The sequence below is a fragment of the Fukomys damarensis genome, unplaced genomic scaffold, assembly GCF_012274545.1.
Source record: "Fukomys damarensis isolate Sample0158 unplaced genomic scaffold, DMR_v1.0_HiC HiC_scaffold_15, whole genome shotgun sequence".
In the NCBI taxonomy this organism is placed as follows: domain Eukaryota; kingdom Metazoa; phylum Chordata; class Mammalia; order Rodentia; family Bathyergidae; genus Fukomys; species Fukomys damarensis.
Genome location: NW_022900927.1, coordinates 39,151,756 through 39,164,387, shown reverse-complemented (window position 1 = coordinate 39,164,387; position 12,632 = coordinate 39,151,756). Strand labels below are relative to the sequence as shown.

General features: G+C 40.2%; 1 protein-coding gene and 1 pseudogene across 9 annotated transcripts in view; both read left to right on the top strand.

Annotated features, from left to right (window-relative positions):
- The first annotated feature begins 916 nt into the window (after positions 1 to 916).
- LOC117286220 lies at positions 917 to 976 on the top strand (annotated as a pseudogene).
- Positions 977 to 8,100: 7,124 nt separating this feature from the next.
- Positions 8,101 to 12,632, top strand: part of Kcnc2 (potassium voltage-gated channel subfamily C member 2) — a 177,467-nt gene continuing 172,935 nt past the window's right edge. For all 9 annotated transcript variants that reach the window (XM_010639594.2, XM_010639587.2, XM_010639590.2 and 6 more), the window contains exon 1: positions 8,101 to 8,646. In XM_010639594.2, coding sequence (XP_010637896.1) covers positions 8,122 to 8,646 — 525 coding nt within the window. In that variant the 5' untranslated portion in view covers positions 8,101 to 8,121. The remainder of the gene's footprint in view (positions 8,647 to 12,632) is intronic.

The window sequence follows — 12,632 nt, the reverse complement described above, 5'->3', positions numbered from 1 at the left end:
TAGGGGGATACATTCAGATTATTGTACCATGTAAAGGTACTCTTAAATTAATTCTACCAAATACAAAATCTCCAGATTTGATGATGGCAATAAAAAGATTCAGGGCATTGAAAGAACACAGGATATTTTAAGATCAAGTATCTAAATATGGCATTGACAATGATTTTTTTTTTCTGGTAGAAATTTGAAGTGTTTTATATTTCCATATTTCTGTATGTGGCTTAATATTTTCTTTGAGGAATTTTATTCACATTTATCCATATTAGATTTTCATATTATTTCTCACTTCTGTTCACCAAATTGCATAATAGTCTATGCTATTCAGAGTCCATCTTAAAAAAAATAAAATTGAAAAGTAAATTTACATAGTCTGGATAAAGAAGAAGAAATTCAAGTGTGTGCCTTAATCTTGTTCCTCTGCTTTGCCCTGATGTTATTTTTACTTCCCTCAGTTTCATTTGAAGCCTGCACAGAGTAGCTTTTCAGAAGCCTGCTTTTGCACCTGTCTAGATGTCTTTCTAAATATTGAAATTGCACTGGTGTGCTTCAACATGATTTATGCTTATGGTAAATTTCTTTCAGCTTCCTCATTTCTTGAGCTCTCACTTTTATTCTGTGAGGAAACCAGCTCGATTATTCTCCAAAGTTTTCATAACAATATTTATGATTCATAGCTTCTAGTCTTCTCTTTTTGTAGAAAACAAACCCAAACAGAGTTCTTTGTTAAAAATTCACTTTACTTGCTTCTTTTGATTACTCCTCTTATCATATGCAGTTTACTAAACAGGGAGAAGATCAAATTCTGACTTATTTTGATAGGGGGTTTTCAAATCACCTAACAATTAGGATGCATCAAGTTTGGTGTTTATATTTTCATATCCAATAACTTCTAATTCCTATTCAAATCATGGCTCTCATCGCTTCTCGGCCTTTTGGCTAAGATCAAGTGTAGTATCAAATCATGGCTCTACCCTTTACTGTCTGACCAGGACACAGACCTTTGCATATACACCTGTGGGCTTGAAAACTACTAATTGTCTTTTATTTTCTGTGTTAACTTGGACAAGTTATTTTAAATATCAGTCTCCTCAACAGCAAATGCTGGTAAACATAATTGAGGTTGAGGATTAAATAAATTATATATAAAGCTTTTGATATTTTATTTTGCATGTAAGTACTTAGGCAAGTTCTGACTTCTACAATTACTAATAATATTTTTCCCTTCATTACTCCTACAATCATTTGTCAAATGGGAAAAAAGTTGACTATTTAAGAATATATTTGGTTGCAATAGCAATGACTATTTCAACACTTACTGTAATAGATAATATTACTATCTATGTACTACACACACATACACACATATAGATATATAGTACCTGGCATCATAGTTTGCTTTCATAATGTTAATTCTGAGCCAGGTGTGGTGGCATGCTTGTAATTCCAGGATGAGGCAGAAGTACCACAAGCTGGAGCTCAGTCTGAGCAATTTAGGGACTTAGTGAAATCCTGTCCCCAAATAGGAAAAAAAAAAAAAAGAAAGAAAGAAAGAAAAAAGAAAGGGAATAGGGATGTAGGTCAGGGGAAGGGCTTGGAATTAGTTCCTAGTACCACCAAAAATAAAAATGTTAGTTAGTAGTTCTTTCCCATCTGACTTCTCCCTAATATATACTGTAGATGAAATGTTCCCTTAATATCTTTTCAGTTTTTAAAAAATATTTTTGAGTTGAATTTTTAACATTTATTAAATTGCTTTTTTCCCTCCTAGGACTCTCTTTTTTTTTATTAATACTTGTTTGAAGTACATAATTTTGTTTTGGATGTTTTGTTTTGTTTTGAGATAGGGTCTCACTATGTAGTTGAGACTGCCCAGGAACTCACTATGTAGCCCAGGCTGGTCTTGAACTCACAGTGATCCTTCTGTCTCAGCCTCCCAAGTGCTGGGATTACAGGCATGTGCCACCATGCCCGGCTTGAAGTACATAATGTTTACATTCCTTATGTAGAGTTGTTAAAATATTTTATAAACATTTCCTTTAATCAAACTTCTGAAAGATAATAAAATGTAGGATGCATTTTGCAAATACTGATTTACAAATTTTATTCAAACTTAACTGCATCAGAATCATTTTGCAGTTTAAAAAGCTTCACAGGGAACTTTGCTGGACTTTAAAGCATAAAACTCTCCCTTGGCTGGGATGTTATGAAGAAAATATAGAGAAAGAATCTATAGGAAAATATAATGTTCTAGAAGAAGTCATATGTGTGTGAATAATAGGGAAAGATAGAAAAGTACTAAAATATGTATTGAAAATTTTTGGTCAAGTCTTATCTAGCATTCATGACTTTCTGAGGAACAAGAACAAGAAAGTAGATTATTAAAATCTGCCAACTCTTAGTGGTAGGGTTTGCATCCTGGGAAAATTACTGAATATTGCCCCCTTAGAAGTTATCATTACTTTGTGTGTTGAAAATAATGAACTGCTTAATCAACTAAAGCCTGTCTGTCTGTCTGTCTATCTATCTATCTATCTATCTATCTATCTATCTATTATCTATGTTCTATTTGAATGAAAGACTGATGCAGAAGACCATGATTCAGAATTTTTCACCCAGAGAAAGCTATATTTTCCCTTGTTTCAAGCTAAATGCCTTTTCTCAGCACACATCACATTAATTTTCCACACATAAAGTAAGCTCAATTGGCTAAATATCTATTTTATGCCCGATATTTATGCAGCGACCCTAGATCTTGACAACTAAAGTAACATATATTCCTTACAAGTCAAACTGTTACATTTTAAAATTAGTAGTCCATAAATTCAGCAAATATAAACCTGTCATGCCCAAATCACCACAAGTAATTAATTTGGGTAGGAAAACTTGTCTTGCATAAATGTTATGGTCTGAATGTGTCCTCCTGACATAATGGTCCTCAGTGTGGTGAGGAGGAGGCCTTTTGTGAGGTGCTTAGATCATGGGGGTTGAGTAATGCTGTTATGAAAAGAACTTAGGGGAAAGGGACCTTTCTTTTGCTCTTCTTCCGTGTGAGGATGTAACAGCAAGTAGGCCCACACGAGATGCCCACCCTCCTCTTGGAATGTCTAACCACTAAAACAGTAAGAGGATAAATTGCTATACTTTATAAATTATTCTGTCTCAGATATTCTGATAAAGCAACATCAAATGGACTAAAACAATGGAGTTTGTTTTTAAAAATGGTTAAATTAGACATTTTCGAGTGAGAATAATTTCCTTTCGTTTGTTTGTTTTTGTTTCTTTTTTTCTTTGAAACAGGGTCTCACTGTAGTTGAGGCTGGCTTTTAACTCTGGGTAGCCCAGGCTGGCCTGCAACTCATGATGATCATCCTGCCTCGGCCCCCTGAGTGCTGGGATTGCAGGGGTGGGCTACTGCATCTGGCAAGTGGGAATAATTTAAAAAGAATGCAGTTTTATTATAAGGATTCTAAAATTTCAATGTTCTTACATTTGTGGTATAATGACTAATTGAGCTAGATTTGAACTTTGCACAAAGACCTCATCTATAGAATGGAAAATTGTGATCTTCCACATGGAGGACTTATTTTATGAACATATTACTTTGTACGGCTGAATAATGCTTTTAAATTTTCTTATTCAATTTTAAATGAGTTAATTTGTTCAAATTTTATTTTACAAGATTGCCATTCTGAGTTACAGTGCAGCTGTGTGAGATCACTCTGTATTTTGGACTGTGATGTAGTGTTCAGTGTCCATAGAAGTCTGTGATGCTGACTCCAGAATATAAAGAATCAGCATTTTAGCTGTTTGCCTGAAAGGGGGCTTTTAAATCTTTGCTCCACAGGCCACAAAAGAAACCTTAACTGTTTTTTCCTCCCCAGTTTTCCATCACCATCTTTCACTTTTATCTGAACTTTACAGCAGGATCAGTTAGTTGGCTGGAGGGGTTTTAGGCTCTCTTCTTCTTATATAATGGAGCTTGGATATTTGCCTTAGCATTTCTCCCTCTTATACTGAGCAGAAAAAATAAGAGGCCATGTTTTATTCACTGCTTTGTGCATCAATGCTTCCTCGACACGAACATTCCATCCTTTGATCTTCCCACATTCTTATTTTCAAACTTATCTGTCAGGTTCTCCCATTTCACATCTGATCCTTTATGGATCATAAGTCTGGGTTCTATAGGCTGATCTTCCTGTCAATGTGATTATTTCTAGATCCCTTATATAACCTTAGGCTCAAATTGAATCGTCAGGTTTTTGGGTTTCATTTCTCTTTTCCTGAATTATTTGCATCATTTCCCTCCCTTTCTTGGTTTCTTTACAGATCTCACATCATAAAATTTACTGTTATACAATGAAAGGCCCTTGTTAGTGAGCCCTGTCATCTGTATGAGTTGTCTTTCTATAGTCTTGCGATTTAATATGAATATTTCCTCCATTTAAATTAAAAAAGGAATTCATGAAATCTATTTTGCATATAGCATGATCTTGGTATAGGCCATCTATTAGTATAAATGTTTCCATTCCTACTATTACTACTATTTTTAAACAAACCACATGCCTCTTTTGTCCCTCTTGAATTATAGCATTAGAAAATATAAGGAACTATAGAACAACTATAAGAGCAGGAAAAAATCAGAATTTGTATATTTCTTTTGTTTTTAGTTTTTCTGGCAGTTGAAATCTACTATCACTGCTATCTTAAGAAATTCCTCAGGGATTGATAATTGTGCAAAATTGAGACAATTCTTTCAGTATTCAAGTTCTATGCTTTCATGTGTGTGTTAACAGCTCAAATGCTGGCTTCATATTTATATTTACATTCTTGTTTACATCACCATTACAGATTTATTGTCATCAGAGATTTTCTTTTCTTTTTCTTTTTCTTTTTTTTTTTTTCAGTACTAGGGACTGAACTTAGGGACTTTCCACTGAGATACTCCTCAGCCCTTTAGATTTTTTAAAACTTTGAGACAGAGTCTTGCTAAATCACTAGTTTGCTCAGGCTGGGCTTCATCTTGTGAGTCCTCTGCCTCAGCCTTCCAGAGCACTGAGATTATAGGTGTGGGCTAGTGATTTTATTACAAATGTATATAAACTCCAGGCTTTCTCACATTTTTGCATAAGCATTAATAAACTTCCAAAGACATTTTAGTTCCTCATTTTGTTTATTTAACATTTTATAGAACATATATATTTGATTTGATCAACTGTTGATATTTCACCACCTACCTTAAAGTACTCCGTATTGTTAAAGTTTTCTTGTTAATGTTACTCATAACTTTGAATCTTTCCAGACAATAATGTTAATAGCAATACCTATTTTTCAAAGATATCTCCTTCTCTTAGCTTTTCCTACTTGGTGATCAACAATCCAAACAGACTAGGCCTATGGTGAGGAGGGTTGTTCTAAGTTGGGCCTTCCCACAAACAATGTGTTACAGTCCCCAGGTCCTCAGCTCCAATACTCAGAATGTGATCTCATTGGACATAGAGTCCTTATAGAGGTGATCATATTAACATCAAGTGAGTCTACTATGACTGCTATTCTTACCAAATGAGGAAATTTGGATACAGAGACAATGTGGGTACAGAGATAGTGATCTGAAGAGTCGGAGACAAGATGACCATCTACAAGCCAGTGAGAGAAACCTGTAGCAGATTCCTTCCTCACGGCCTTCAGAGCATATCAGCCTCCTCAGCACCTTAATTTTGGACCTCCAGCCTGGAGCACCGTGAGACAGCAAAAATCCACTTTTTAAGTCACCCTTTTATCTCAGCACTAGCAAGTTAAAAAAAAAAAAACCCGAGAAAGGGAGAAATTGGCTTGTTTAAGGATTACTGTTGTGTTTGAGTTTCTAAAGCTCGTGCCTTTAGCTTCTGACAAAGAAGCCTGAAGTTTACTTTTTAGAACATTATTTTCCTGGAATAAACTTTTAAAATTTCCTTTGCCTTACACAACAGTGATATGGTGGCTGGAGTCCTACCTTCGACTGAAAAGAGCAGCCACAGTCATGTGTAAGACACAGGAAACACGATTCATTGTCACCTGTAAGTAGACCTCTCGTCAGCTGTCATTAAGAAAAAAATGCAATTGCTTTTAGATCCTCTCACTTGTTGGGAGGGGTGAGAGAAAGGGTGCGGAGAGTGGTGTGTAAATAAGGCGGTCAGAAACTCGAGAGAGGGCGAGGACACAGCTTCACGGAAGAAAAATACAGGAGCCTGGTTGGTGCAACACAGCCTCCCCAGACCCACCCGCCACCCTTTCTGGAGCTGCGTCCTAGGGTGGCGGCAGGAGCAGGAGGCTGGCGGCGCGTGGTGCTGGAGGGACAGCTCCAGGAGTGCTGCTTCTTTCCGGGGGAAGAAGCAGTTCTGCAGATTCAAATCTGAGCTGGGCGACCTCGACATCCAGGGGGTGAGCTCTCCTGACCCCCGGCAGACTCGGGTGCAGCCACGGCCCACCGATCTGTGCGTTCCCGGCAGGGTCGGGCAGCGCCGGCTGGACCCGCCCCGAGCTCCATGGTTCGCCCAGCCCTGCGCGATGGTGACTCTGGGCGCGGAGGTTGGCGACGGCAGAACCCGCAGATCGCAGAATGAAGGCGGGGAGCGCGGCCGGCGGCGGGCGGGGGCTGAGTCCCCGACCTCGGCGCCCAGAAGAGCGGCGCAACCACCTGAACCCGCAAAACGCCAACAAGTAGTTTCTCCTCTGAGAAAGGCGGCTCAGTCCAGCTGCCCAGAACCGCGTCCCCTCGGAAACCAAAGCAGAACCACTTTTCTCTGGGTCTCCTTAAGGTATCTGGGGATGAGGCGGGCACGCAAGGGGCATTTCCTGGGAAGGACAGGTTGACCCCGCGGGCGCTCAGAGCCCAGCCTTTGGGCGGGCGGAATGGAGAGGTGAAGCCCAGGGGAGCGGAGGTGGGAGGCTGAGAGCGGGGACTCTGCCAGCGAGGCAAGCAGCCCTCGGAGCAGGGGGTGTGCCTGGGCCTCGCCCCTCCTGGAAGGCACCCCCTCCCTCCCCCAGGACGTTTGTTTTTCTTGGGAAGGGGGATGGGTAGGATGCATTGCTCACTTCAATTCTCAAAGATGGATCCTAGTGAGTCCTTTCCTTTCCCAAGTAATAATAACACTAACAACAACAATAACAATAATGTGAAAAGGAAATTGGGTGAGGAAATTAGTCAGAGGTCTCCTTGGTGAAAGGCAAGAGCCAGGATTTTGTTTTTCTCTCTCTCTTTTTTCTTTTCTTTTCTCTGACTTCAGTCTTTTTTGCCGGGTCGGTGAGGGAGAGGAGAGGTGAACCGAGAACAGGTCGCGCGCAAAGGGCACTCCCTGAGTGCCAGGGAGCAGAGAGCAGTCCAGGCTTGGCCAGGGGTACGCGTGCCACCCAGGGGCTCTGGGCCAGGCCCGGGACCCTCACCCAACACTACCAAGTGGCCTTAGGGACAGAATTCCCCGACTGAAAGAATTGCATCCAGGCTAGGGGAATGGGAAGAAGGGGTCTAGAAGAGTGGAAGCCAGGAATCTTTCAGGGGGTGGGGAGAGATGGTGCCAAAGGGGAGGGAGAGATTGGGGAAGAAGAGGGGTCAGGCTGAAAGCAGGTTGGACTCGACAGGGAACAGGAAGGATGGCGAAGGGTGGAAAGATACAGGAGGGGAGAGCAGAGCAAAGGGACGAAGGTGTGAGGCCAGGAAGGACCCTGGGAGGTCAAAGAAGACTGGAACTGAGATCTTAGTTCTCTGGAAACCTGAGGTGTGATTCAAGAGGCAGGATCAGGGCTGGAGCCTAATTCCTGGGACGGTCCCTGGCCCCTTGCCTGTCTTGGGGCTCTTGGGTTGGGGTGGGGGTGGGGGTCACGACGGCCTAGATGTTTAACTTGGCGCGGTGTTCGCCTTCCCTCTAGTCATGTCTGAGCCACAGAGATGGGCAAGATCGAGAACAACGAGAGGGTGATCCTCAATGTCGGGGGCACCCGGCACGAGACCTACCGCAGCACCCTCAAGACCCTGCCCGGAACGCGCCTGGCCCTGCTCGCCGCTTCTGAGCCCCAGGGCGACTGCCTGACGGCGACGGGCGACAAGCTACAGCCCTTGCCCCCTCTAGTCATGTCTGAGCCACAGAGATGGGCAAGATCGAGAACAACGAGAGGGTGATCCTCAATGTCGGGGGCACCCGGCACGAGACCTACCGCAGCACCCTCAAGACCCTGCCCGGAACGCGCCTGGCCCTGCTCGCCGCTTCTGAGCCCCAGGGCGACTGCCTGACGGCGACGGGCGACAAGCTACAGCCCTTGCCCCCTCCGCGCTCGCCATACCGCACCGGCAAGCTGCACTGCCCCGCCGACGTGTGCGGGCCGCTCTTCGAGGAGGAGCTGGCCTTCTGGGGCATCGACGAGACCGACGTGGAGCCCTGCTGCTGGATGACCTACCGGCAGCACCGCGACGCGGAGGAGGCGCTGGACATCTTCGAGACCCCCGACCTCATCGGCGGTGATCCTGGTGACGAGGAGGACCTGGCGGCCAAGAGGCTGGGCATTGAGGATGCGGCGGGGCTGGGGGGGCCCGATGGCAAGTCCGGCCGCTGGAGAAAGCTGCAGCCCCGCATGTGGGCCCTCTTCGAGGACCCCTACTCATCCAGAGCCGCCAGGGTAAGGCCAGAATAGCCCCTTCCCTGCTATTCCAACTTCTCCCAACTCCTTTTCCAACTTTTTGTTTTCTTTTTTCACCAAGGGAGGAAGGGGGAGAGGGAGAGGAGAGCAGCCGCCCTCTAGAGATGAGTTTCCAGCTTCCACCCAGGCAGGGTAAAACTGGGGACCCTGGCCCCGACCTTCCCATCACCCACTTCTATGCTTCCAACTCAAACTGAGATTTACTTTAGCAGAAGGGACCTGAAGGGCAAACATCAACTTCTCTGTGCAAGTCTGGGACCTTGTTCTGAAATCAGTATCACTTTCGGTTTTTTTCTTACTTTTTTGTTCCCAATTTTTCCTTTAGCTTGGGTGCCTCTCGGGGACTTTTGGTCATCCTGATGTGACATTTGCGGTGAGGCTTTGACTCTCCTTCACGTCTGGCTCACCCAGGCAGTGGCTCCAATTAGGGATCTAATCTGAGGTCACAGGAAGAGGAATGGGATATACGTGTGCAGGGGATGTGCCAGGAGGTTCGCTTTTTGAACTGAATGCTCTGTGGCCTGTCTCTTCCCCAGGGAGAAGAGTAGGTGTTGGGTTTGCTCTTCTCAGTGAGCTGATCTCTGAGAGGTCCACTGCACACTGAAGTTTTGAGCAGTGTCTTTCCTCTTGGGCTGAATCTGTATTCCTTACAGGTTGAGCTTGAATTAATCACATTGTTGATCCAAGTTCTCTAAATCTGAGTCATTTAGTGTATAGCAAGCTTTATTTTACTTTTTTGTACTGTGATCCTAGCCTCAGTTTTTCCTTTTGGTTTCTAGTTTATCCAACTTAAATTGAGTCCTTGGCACTCCTAGATAATTCTCCAGATCATTCCATGAAGGGACTATACAAGTAACCAATAATTCTTTCTTTAGTTTAAAAGAAATATAAATATTGAGAAGTCACACAGTACGAAAATGCTTTTAAATGATATATGAGGGGAGAGTACTGTGTTTAGTGGAATCTTTGTGACTGCAGGTGACCGGTTAGCTCTGCCACCCAGAAGAGTCACCACTCTCTGGGCAGAGTGGGAATTCATTCAGTTTTACTTTGAATTTGTCTGCATTGCTGTCTTTTTTTGCATGTCACAAATCCTTGCCTCTCAGTTATTGAGTTGGCTATCTACTAACTAGTCAGAAGATATGCTCCTGATAGTGCCTTACAGGCTGAAGATATGGTTTGTTTTCAGTAGATGAGGCAACATTGCCGCTTTCTTGGGTCTGGCATTTGGATATGTGTAATTCTAGCTTGTCTACATTGATGTATTTAAACATAGAATAATAACTTGGACTCTTTCTTTTAAGACTGTCCTGTAAGTCCAATGAGAGTTTGCATTCAGAAAAAAGTACATTTTAAAAAAAATTAAGTCATAGTCTCCTGACCATTACATCTGTGTTTCTTGCTTTCCAGCTGAGTTCTGTGGTGCTTTTTCCACTTGACGCTTAAAAAGATAAACTAGATTTGTTTTAAGGTTCATTATATGATTATTTTTTTCAGATTGTGTGCTACAAAAAAAGACAAAATGTGTATTGTCACTGGTCATGATAATGTTCCAGGATATCTTCATATTTTATGTTAAATTTTATTGTGAGCCAGGTTATATAGCAAAAGGTTTAAGACAGTTTAACTTTTATTATTGCCATGGAATTTAATTCTATTGCTTATTGATCCAAAGAGTAGATCACTGACTTTCAAATTGTTTTTGCTTTAAATCTTACCTAGAGTTTATTGTCACTACATTAAGAATTTGACCAGCATCTATTTTAGGTGAGAAAAGAGCAGAGATTGGAGATTAATACAAGGTCAAAGAACAAGTAGAAGCAAAAACAGATAGGAATCACAGACCATAAAAACCTAGGCAGGAGATGTATTTTTGTAGAGGAGCAAAATGAACCCTCAGATGATATGTGACGGCCAAGGTCAGACATCAAGTCAAGAGCATAGCCAAAATTATTCTAGAGGTCTTATGACATCCTTTTCCAGGTCTTTCCACCAAAACCACTGATTATAATTGATTGGCTTGTGAAATCTCTGTAGATCATGTTGCTTTTGAGATTTAACGCTAATTAAGACATTCACTAGAGTTCAAGCTTTGAAAGGTCCTTATGACTTTTAAAATTATACATGCTGTAGGACTTTGGCTTGTAGCATTTTTACCCAATACTACCCAACAATAGAATAAAAATGTAAGACTTGATTTTACTTCTTAAACTTATTCCTGTTTCAATTTTCCATTTTTATTGATCAGTCAATATTTAATAATTTACTTTCTTTTGTGTACTTTTTTTAGGCAAATCATTTTTCAAATTACTATGGCTTTCCTGAGTCAGAAGACATGGTTCTATTTAAAAGTGAATTACTATTTTTATATAAAAAACTTTTAGCTCAGATAATGGTCTGACTTAATGTTAACTGACTGCTTGATAAATCAATTTCCATTGGGAGGCCACAAGATGAAGCTATGTTTTCCATGGACATGAGTATAAATAACATAAATCAATTATCAAGTGGTTTGGTTTAGCTGTGTTCTTACTACTGCAAGTCTCATACTTAATAGAAGTTAAGTATTTGCACTTTTATAAATTTTTACTTATTTACATTAGCTTATATTTTCTTGAAATAGTGAAATGAATAATTTTAACTGTCTCAATTTCTTTTCCAATTTGTTATTTGTTCTTGTTCATTTTCTTTATCCTTTCCCAATATTGAGGAGATTGGCACAATTATTAAATGAATGTATATTATTTCTAACTTCTATGACCTAAACTGACTAAAGCACTAGTGATAGAAGCTCAATAGTTAACTGAATCTTATAGTACTGTATTTTTGTCCTTTGTTGGTTAGTACACCTCCTGACCTATGGTTTTTTAGTTTTATGATATAAGTACATATTTGAGTAATCTAAATTGTTCAAGTTATTTTGTTAAATAAGTTTATATTTTATACTTATGATTTCTTAACAATAGTACTCCAATACAGAAGTTTATAAGAATTTGAATATATGTTGTCATGGAAACCTGTTGTGGAGAAAATGGTATCAGGAAAGAAAAGAGGGATTATGTTGATGCGAGTGAGTAATATTTACTAACAATAAAAACAAGGATGTGCGTATCTGTGAAATGCTATGCATTGTATATTTCAATGTAATAATATTTAAGTTTTAGAAAAAGATGAAGTTTGTATATACTTCCTCTGAAGAGAGTATTGTGAAGATAGATATATTCTTGATAGAACTTCTACATTTTTTAGAAGTTAAAAATAGTATAAAATAATAGAATCAGAAAATATTTCAGTGTATTTATTTCTAATATTGAAGAGATGAGAGCAGTCATATAAGTTCTAGTGTTTCTTTTCTTTTTTTGGTGGGGACAGGAGGAGACTGAATTCCATTCTGTTTCAGACTAATCTGTATTTTTGGTAATAGATACATATCTATGATGAACTTTTCATGTTTTATTTTCAAAGAGTATTTGAAGAAGCAAATGACAACGACAACAAAAGAACAACATCTATGAGCTCACTCCAAGATTTTGTCTCTTTGCTGGGAATCTAGACGTTTCCCATATGCTCTCCTGAACTTATGGAATAGATCATTACTGCGCACTGTGCCATCATCCCAGATCACAGATGGGTTGCAATAGTAAATCCATCACTTTAATTCTTAAAATATTTGCTTTATTATTCTTTTTGATTGTTTCATTCCAGAACATTACTAAAATATATTCCCTAACAGCAACTAATTTAAAATTCAGTATCTTATCTTCAATTGGATTCAAAGTTTCAAATCTTTAATTTACTTTTTTATGGGCCAGTCCATCTGTCTTGCCCAAACTGCAAACAAAACAGGAAAGAAGTTACCTTAATACATAGTTGCTAACATTAAAGATAACATTTCATTTTAAAAAATTATAATAATGTAGAACAACTTGAGCTGTATACTAAAATTAAAGAATGAAAATGTATTA